We start from the raw sequence: 9022 nt of genomic DNA, 5'->3' as shown, positions 1-9022 counted from the left end.
CCAGGCTAGGGGTCGAATCAGAGCTTCAGCTGCCGACCTACACCATCGTTATAGCAACTCGGGATCCAAGCCACATCTGCCACCTACACCATAGCTCATGGCAACGTTGGATCTTTAACCCACTGAGTGAGGCCAGCGATAAAACCCACATCCTCATAGTTATTAGTCGGGTTTGTTCCCGATGAGCCATTACGGGAACTCCAATAAAATGAGGATTTTTGAAGCAGTTTTGGAGCAAATAATTTAGTGGGAATCCCCAAATGGAGATTCCAGGGCCATATGCACAGAGACTCTGACTCAGTGTGTTTGTAAGAGAATGTGTGTGTGGGAAGATATTTTGTCAGAAATTTGCTGGGCGTTTTTTTGTTGTTGTTTTGTTTTGTTTTGTTTTGACTTCAGTGTACAGTGGCTTGATGTGGAATCTCTGTTCCCAGACCAGGGACTAAACCTGTGGCGGTGAAAGCACCGAGTCCCAACCACTACACCACCAGGGAACTCCCAGAAATTTGCATTTTTAATAAGCATTCCAGATGATTATGTCAGGAGCTTATTTTTTTGAGAGACCTCAGTTATACAATGTTATAATAGTTGTATAGACTGAATTGGAGGTATAATCCCTTTCCTATTGGGTTCCTTTTGAAAGTATGCTATATTTTTTAGAGAAATAGATTATTTCCAATTTTATGCAATAAAAAGTAAAACTGGGCCAAAAACACTAGAATTATAATTAAGTAAACATTTATTAAGTACCCATGTGTAAGCCATAGCAGCAATCAATAGAAATAAAAAGAAATGATAAATATAATGAAATATAACAGTCTTTACTTTGAAGTGTGAAATGTAAAAAGCCCACTTAGGAAATAAAGCTTAAGTGCATATATATATATAAAATACATATGTCATATATGTAATATATATAAAATATGTACATATATACACTAAAAGGTATAAATACATATATTATGATATATGCATGTATGTATATATCATAATGTATGTTATATATATATATATATATATATTAGTCTTACAAGGAATTCTTAAATGTTTCAGGATTGGAAGGGATGGAGAGAAAGGGATTGTGCCCCTAGATCTATTTCCTGCATCACTTTGTGTAATTTACACATGTCCCCCGAGTCTTCTGAACCAGTAAAGCAGGCTTTCCAGGAGTCTGCAGGGAGAGATCATCTTACAAGAGAAGAAAAAAACCTCAGTTCTTAGACTTATAGTATGACATCTTTTGCTCAAGCTTGTACCCTGGTTTAACTCCCCAAATAGACTCAGCGGGTCTGGCTCCTACAGAAGAGGTATCCTGTGATTGAAAATAGAAGGGGCTGGGATGTCCCATCATGGCTCAATGGTAAAGAACCCGACTAGTATCCATGAGGACATGGGTTTGACCCCTGGCCTGGCTCAGTGGGTTAAGGATCCGGCATTGCTGTGAGCAGTCCTGTAGTTCTCAGATGTGGCTTGGATCCTATGTTGCTGTGGCTGGTGTAGGCTGGCAGTTGTAGCTCCCATCAACCCCTAGCTTGGGAACTTCCATATGCCACACCTGCAGCCCTAGAAAGAAAAGAAAGAAAGAAAGAAAGAAAGAAAGAAAGAAAGAAAGAAAGAAAGAAAGAAAGAAAGAAAGAAAGAAAGAAAGAAAAGCACAGCACAGCATAGCAAAGCAAAGCGAAAATGAAAGGGACTATTTTACCAAGAATCCTGCAAGACATTGTGGTCCAAACAATCCTGGGACAGTCTCCACCTGTGTTACGTGTCATTATAAAGCAGAGAAAGAAGCTTTAGAAGACAGAGTGGGGGTTAAGCCCACTGGGAACTCTAGGAAAGTCTTTGGGGTCTTGGCACACAAGGACTCCAGCGCACCAGCAGCAGTGGGAGCCAGCAGAAAGCAAAGGACACAGCCGAAAAGGCAGCAGTGCCCAGCAGGCATGGCAGGACCCAGGGACGCCAGCAGTGGGGCTCAACAGCAGAGGCCTGGCAGGGAAGCACCACCACCCTCCCCAGCCTATTGGACTTGTTCCTGAGCACTGGTCATGCCAGGGCCCTCCCTCAACTAGCTGATGTTCTGTAGTGGGTTGGGGTTCTGTATGCATAGGTGGGAACAAGGGTCCACCAAGCACAGTCACCTCACTTCTTCTCCACAGCAGCCCTGTTAGGCAAATGTTTTCAACATGAAAAGATGGAGTCTTAAGCAAGTGTATCGGTAATAATTGCCAGTTTTATTCCCCTGGCTAGGTGATCAAGAGGTAATTTGAAGTTTACATATCTTTTTTATAGTCCTGTTATTAAGAGTTTATTAACTGTTTCATTGCCCTTCAAAGGTGATTAACAAGTTTTTTTATTGTGTTTATTTTAGGTTTTTTTCATGGCACAAGTAATACACACACATACACACACATATATATAGTTCATTTTTTTTGGAAAATGAGGAGATGCAAATAGGCAAAAAAGGAAAAAAAATACAGGTCACACAGAGATTCACAGTTAACCCTTTGGTGTATAATAATTCAGACTTTTTTGCATTTATGACCTATATAAATGTACACATAAGATATATATAGCTAGATCTATATATATCATTTTGCAGCATATTCTTTTCACTTTACAATGTACAATGAGCATCTTCCCATGCAAACGAATGAAACAACCCTATTAAATGAGTGAGATTGGGTCAAAAGATGAAGTGTTGGTAACAAGAGTCATGTATAAATCAAAAGAACACTGAAGGATTGAAATAAAATAGTAGCAAATATTTAGCAAGAAAAGGCAGACAAAAAGGACCAATGATGGCAATATTAACAAAGAAAACAGTTGAACTGGGCGAAGAAATGCATTAAATGGGATAAGGACCCCCACGAGAATGCCTATAGTTAGAATGCAGAGCCCTAAATTTCCTTCTCAGACCCCTTATCTCTTCCAAACACCTTTCCATCTCATCTCCCTCTCTTGTCATTTCTTCATCCCTAAAATGCCTATAGTCTATGTCCTCTTTAAATTCCTCGAGAGACTGAAGCAGCCTTTGCCTAAAATTCCCTTCTGTTTGCTGGCGTTCAAATTCTCCATAGGGGCGTTCTTCCTCTCTCTTTGGCACGCTGCACTTGGACTTTCCTTCGTTTTCTTTGCAGGATTTTTGCATGATGGGTCGTTTCCTGCTTAAATCCGTGGAGAAAAATATAGAGTAAGTCTGCTTTGGTTTTTGTTTTGTTTTGTTTTGTTTTGTTTTGATTTAAGACTGTCAGGTTCTTTCTGAAGCTGGATACTCCCCTCATCTCCCACCCCTGCCACACTGGTCCAGCCCTCCGGAGTTCGAGATGCGGCCCCTTCCTCCCCTAGCCCTTCTCCGCCCTCTTTCCCCTCCCTCCGCAACCCACCAGTTCTCCAGCAGACGAGGCTAAAGGCCTTCCCGATGGGCGGGAGAAGGGGAGCGGAAAGGGAGGTGAGCTGTGAGGTCGCAAATTTTATCCAGCTCTCGCCCTTCCCAACTCCACCGTTAGAGACCCCCTGTCTGAGTGCCTCCCTCACACTGACCTGAGACAATGCAGGATAGCTTCCTCCTTTTTTTCTTCCCTCCAGACGTCTGTGAACACAGACCTACGGACCTGCAGACCTGCAGACCGAAAGGAAGGGGGTGGGGACGAGGAGGAGGGAGTTCCCTGTGGATGGACCAGCCCCAGAGACAAGACACACGTTATTATCTTGAATCCGGGCTCTTCATCACCGCGGTCGCCCCAAATTTCCTAGCTTCTGGTTCCCGTCCTGTTCCTATCCCTTCCCACTGGATCTCCGACCCCACCTCCACCCCTACCCCTACCCGTCACCCTCAGGCCTAGTACTTGCAAGGACCACTACCCCCTCCCTGCCCACTGCCCCGCCTCCCTTGCAGGCTGGCATTGAATGAGAGGAACTATTTTCGAATTATCCCTAAATTTTTCTGTCACCACCTCAGGATTCTAGCCGCTCTCCACACACCAGCCCACACCTTAATTCCTCCAGTGGAATTGGAAAAAGAGGAGAAAGATAAAGGGAAATCTTGCCAATCTGAGGGAAGCTGATTATTTCTGAGCTACTGCTAAAACTCTAGATGGCTCTCAAGAGACTTCCATCTCCTCCAGCCCCACCCCCCTTCAAAAAAAGAATACAATTATCTCCAATGAGTTTGCAGGGCTTTGGGGAAAGCAAGCCTGGACCTATTCCAGTCACTAGATTCAGCCACTATCACCCTAAGGGTCCCACTGGTTCCCTCACACCAACCTTCTGGGATTTAAAGAATTTACGTCCTCTTTCTCTTGACCACAAGCACGAACGCCTGCAGGGCAGTAAGGAGCTGGTACCCGGAGGAGAAAGAAGCACGGGGAATATAAGGACTTCGCGTCAGCTCCTGATCACGTGAGGATTATGTCATCCTCCAACTCTGGTCCCCACTTTCCCCTCCCACCAGCTGTGCTGCAGAAGTGGAAAGGCTTACCAACCTCCCACTGCCCACCCCACCGGGCCCTGTTGCTCATTGCTGTCATCGCTAATTCCAGAGGTCAAAAGTGGCCCCTTCTCTCTGCGGTGGGAATTTACCTTTCTCTGATTACCAGAGAAGGGCTGCATCTTCTCATAGTCGTATTAACAATTGTTACTTTTTTAGTGGTTGTGTGGAAAGCGAGGATTATTCATCCTCTTCTAAGCTAAGAACAGAAAGGTAGCAGTCCTTCCTCCACCTACTCTCTCCCCAGTCACTAAGAGCCACAATTTTCCTTGCACTTCAATTCTTGCAACCACATGGGAGAGAGTGGGGTATATTAAGAAAGGAAATAATGATTGGGATTATGGGTTCTACTTTTGTTCTGATAATTTCCTTTTCTTTTCCCTTTTTTCCTCATAACTTGTTATAGTCTTTCAATAATCAGAAATACGATAACAATACATACACTTGGGGAAAAAAAGATTCAAGCTAGGAGGATAATAAGACCTTTCCACCTGTTTCTGTTGCTGGGTCATAAGATAAATATAGACCTTCCAAGCAGACACATTTTTGGAGGTTTAAAATGTACGGGGCAACTGGAGGCCACACTTTTGAGGCACTCCTGAGCATGTGAGGTCCTTTTATTAGGTGAGGTACTGAGTCCATAATCCTTCAGCACCTTGCCCTTAGATTTTCAGATCTCAAAAGTTAGTCATAACATTTTACGAGTTTGATCTCAATATCATGCTTTCTCTCTCCCAGTTTGTATCATGCCCTTTTATTTCCTTCAATACTGTATTTTTAAAATCCCACCTTTCCTAAACACTCTTGCTCAGAATCAAATAGTTTTTCACATCTCCCAGACATCTCCATCCTGTTTATGTTTCCTTGGACCTTAATCAGCCACATTGGAGAATTAGAAGCATTAATAGAAGTGGCCCCATTTCACACTTATCACACAAAACGTTTTGTGGCTAAGGCTTTTGGTACGTATCTAAATGCATTTGTTGTTTCTTTTCTTCCTTCCTACTTTCTTTCTTTCTGTCTGTCTTGGGCCATGCCTGTGGCATATAGAAGTTCCCAGGCAAGGGGTCAAATCAGAGCTACAGATGCCGGCCTACGCCACAGCGACAGCAGTGCCAGATCCAAGCTGTATCTGCAGCCTACACCACAGCTCACAGCAATGCCAAATCCTTAACCCACTGACTGAGGCCAGGGATTGAACCTGCGTCCTCATGGATACTAATTGGCTTCGTTAACTGCTGAGCCACTACAGAAACTCCCTAAATGCATTTGTTGTTGATTGGTTAGCTTGAAATATATGCAACACGAAGAGGGATATGTTCTTAAAATTTGTTTTTAGGAAGACAGTGGCTCATTATAAATGAAAAGTTGCCATTAGTCAATTTGACGTAAATGGCTCCAGAAAATCCTTGAGAAGGAGAAGAGATTTTAAAAAGAGTGGGTCATTGTTATCACAGTTATTAAGGAATAGTTAGTTGTGATAGAGGCAAAAGGTTTGTTGGTGGGGTGGAGAATTCCTGAATCCTCTTTGAACAGCTTTTCAAACAGGTAGTTAGACTTGTTCTGGTTTTTTTTTTTTTCCAATTTGAAAGAGGTCACTGTTTATGAATTGACCAGATTACAAAAATAATGGTAAATATCCTAGCTCATCCTTGTAATAAAAGCCTGTTTTTCTGGACTTCCCTGTTGCCAGCATCTCCACCTTTTACAAAAAGGAAGGTCTTTTTCTTCATTGTCTCCATGACTGACAAATACCAAGTGCTCTAATAAATAGCAGGTCTCAAAAGATCTCAGGAATCTTTCCAGTTCACCCTCTGGCTTCACTGCCCCTCCCCTAATGCAAGCAGCCATAGACTCCAGAACCACTACAGTAACATCTACTGGCCTCTTTGCTTTACATCTTGCCATCTTCCAATAGAATGATGATTCTAAACAATGGGTATAATCATGTCACTGCCCTGCCTTATTTTACTTCATCCTCCAGCGATTATATTAGATCCAGACATCATTAGTTTCTCTGAATGTTTCACAGAATATGTCTCCATTTATAAGTAAAAGCTGGTATAAAAATACATGCGAATGTACGCAAAGTAAGATGTTGAGGTAGATTTAATTAGTTTCCCTAGCATTGGCTGATGGGATTCATAGGTGAGGACAAAGAGGCATTATGTATCAGGGGAAAAAAACCCTCCAATACTTCGGAACTGATACATTCATAAGAGCTTACCAAAAGGTATCTAAATCAGTTTATCTACAATAAAAATTGTCCCAGTTCTTCCTCCAAATCAGTGTAAGAAACAGGTAAGGGTGAGAGAGAAAGAATTGCGGGAGCCATTGGCTTTGTGGGGAGTTCAGTGTTGTTCATTATAACAACAATAACAACAACAACAACAACGCCATCAATAGTACTTCACGCTTATATAATACTTCTTATGTACCAGGGCTCTTCTAAGTTTGCTTTACATATACTAACTTAATTACTACTCAGAATACTATTATTAGGAAGCTAAGGAATACAGGGTTAAGTAGCTCGCCCAAAGTCACAGAATAAATAGTGGAGCTAGAATTTTAACCACAGTATTCTGACTCCAGGTTTTACACATAGTAAAAGTCAATTCTATCCATTTCTCGTGGATGAGAGGAAGAGCATAATTCTTTCCTATTTTATTTTATTTTATTTTATTTTAATTTTTTGTCTTTTTAGGGCTGCACCCCCGGCATATGGAAGTTCCCAGGATAGGGGTCTAATCAGAGCTACAGCTGCCGGCCTACACCACAGCCACAGCAACATGGGATCCAAGTCGCGTCTGTGACCTACACCACAGCTCCCAGCAACACTGGATCCTTAACCCACTGAGTGAGGCCAGGGAGCAAACCCACAACCTCGTGGTTACTAGTCAGGTTCGTTAACCACTGAGCCATGATGGGAACTCCTTTCCTCTTTTAAACTAAGTGAACATGGAGTCTCTAAGAGAATTTCATATAGAGGTCTGCAAGAACAGAGTACTGGTGTACAATCCTTAGATCACTGCTCATCCTGTTGATCCAAAAGAGATAACAAGGCAAAGATAGAGGCATAGTGCACTCCCACCCTTGCTATGGCAAGGATGGGTGAATTTTCTTGTGGGTTATGTAGACACCAGGTTGACTTGCTGGTTCCTTTTCCAATACAGCTTCATACAAGGTGAAGGAACTCTACAACAAATTGTCTTTTTTTTTTTTTTTTTTTTTGTCTTTTTGCCTTTTCTTGAGCCGCTTCCTCGGCATATGGAAGTTCCAAGGCTAGGGGTCGAATCGGAACTGTAGCCACCGGCCTACACCAGAGCCACAGCAAAGCGGATCCGAGCCACGTCTGCAACCTACACCACAGCTCACAGCAATGCCAGATCCTTAACCCACTGAGCAAGGGCAGGGATCGAACCCGCAACCTCTGTGGTTCATAGTCGTATTCGTTAACCACTGAGCCACAATGGGAACTCCCAAATTGTCTTAAAATTGTACAAAATATGCTAAAATAAACCAAATGACAGATGATGGACAAACTGGGATCAGGCATATCCCCCTTCACTGAAGAACTAGATAACTAGACAAATACGTCAAACAACTACAAATGTTTTTAGACTGGAAAATTGGCAGTAAAAGGGCGTGGTCTCTGAAAGAAGAGAACTAATCAAGGTGAGCCCTATGACTGCTTTGGATTTTGAATAAAGGCATCCTATGGATAGTGGCTTAGAGAGAAGGAATGTTTGCCTTCCTGAGTTGACAGGACAGGTTGGAGGTAGAAGTGGCTGAAGTTTGTGAGGAAGAATACCTGAGATGAGGGTTTAGCGCAGGAAAACATTCTCCAAAAGTCTTTAAAAAGTTGCCCTTGAGGAGTTCCCATTATGGCTCAGTGGGTTAATAACCTGATATAGTGTCTTTGAAGATGCATGTTCGATTCCTGGCATGGCTCAGTGGAGTAAGGATCAGGTTTTGCCACAAGCTATGCTATAGGTCACAGATGTGGCTCAGATCCAGTGTTGCTGTGGCTGTGGTATGGGCCTCAGCTGCAGTTGTGATTTGACCCCTAGCCTGAGAACTTCCATATGCCACGGGTGTGACCCTTGCACCTATTGCTATATATTAAGGTGCACATACATAAAGTGAAATTTCATGAGGCTGGGCAAAGAATGACAAATGAGTTATAATGGCCATATATTGTATGACTGTATTTGTATTAAATGTCCATAATAGACAAATCCATAGAAACACAAAACAAAATAATTGTTTCCAAGGGCTAAGAGAGGAGAGAATGAGGAGTGAATGCTTAAGGGGCCTGGGATTTCCTTTTGAGATGAAGAAAATATTTTGTAACTAGATAGTTTTGATAATTGTACACTGTGAATATACTAAAAGGCACTGAATTCTACAATTAAAAATGGTTAGAGGGGAGTTCCCATCGTGGTTCAGTGGTTAACAAACCCAACTAGTATCCATGAGGATGTGGGTTCAATCCCTGGACTTGCTCAGTGGGTTGAGGATCCCACATTGCCATGAGCT

At 42.5% G+C, this 9022-nt stretch overlaps 1 protein-coding gene across 4 annotated transcripts; it reads right to left on the bottom strand.

The window, feature by feature from the left end:
• Positions 1 to 2328: 2328 nt before the first annotated feature.
• TCEAL7 (transcription elongation factor A like 7) lies at positions 2329 to 4342 on the bottom strand. 4 transcript variants are annotated; one of them, XM_005657894.4, is made up of 3 exons: positions 4261 to 4342; positions 3538 to 3662; positions 2329 to 3161 (listed from the first exon to the last, which is right to left on the bottom strand). In XM_005657894.4, the coding sequence occupies exon 3, from the start codon at positions 3143 to 3145 to the stop codon at positions 2843 to 2845; it is 303 nt and encodes a 100-aa protein (XP_005657951.1). In that variant the 5' UTR covers positions 3146 to 3161; positions 3538 to 3662; positions 4261 to 4342; the 3' UTR covers positions 2329 to 2842. The 4 variants fall into 4 exon arrangements, with proteins under 4 accessions (XP_005657951.1, XP_003135311.1, XP_020935604.1 ...); XM_003135263.5 differs by having other exon boundaries at positions 2329 to 3158; XM_021079945.2 differs by having other exon boundaries at positions 3538 to 3616.
• Between the last annotated feature and the right edge of the window lie 4680 nt (positions 4343 to 9022).

This window comes from Sus scrofa, chromosome X (genome assembly GCF_054392235.1).
Source record: "Sus scrofa isolate SSC_HxYL_T2T_F1_AM1 chromosome X, Sscrofa_HxYL_maternal_Yorkshire_Landrace_v2.0, whole genome shotgun sequence".
In the NCBI taxonomy this organism is placed as follows: domain Eukaryota; kingdom Metazoa; phylum Chordata; class Mammalia; order Artiodactyla; family Suidae; genus Sus; species Sus scrofa.
The sequence above is the reverse complement of the archived record's forward strand: the minus strand, read 5'-3'. Positions and strand labels throughout refer to the sequence as shown.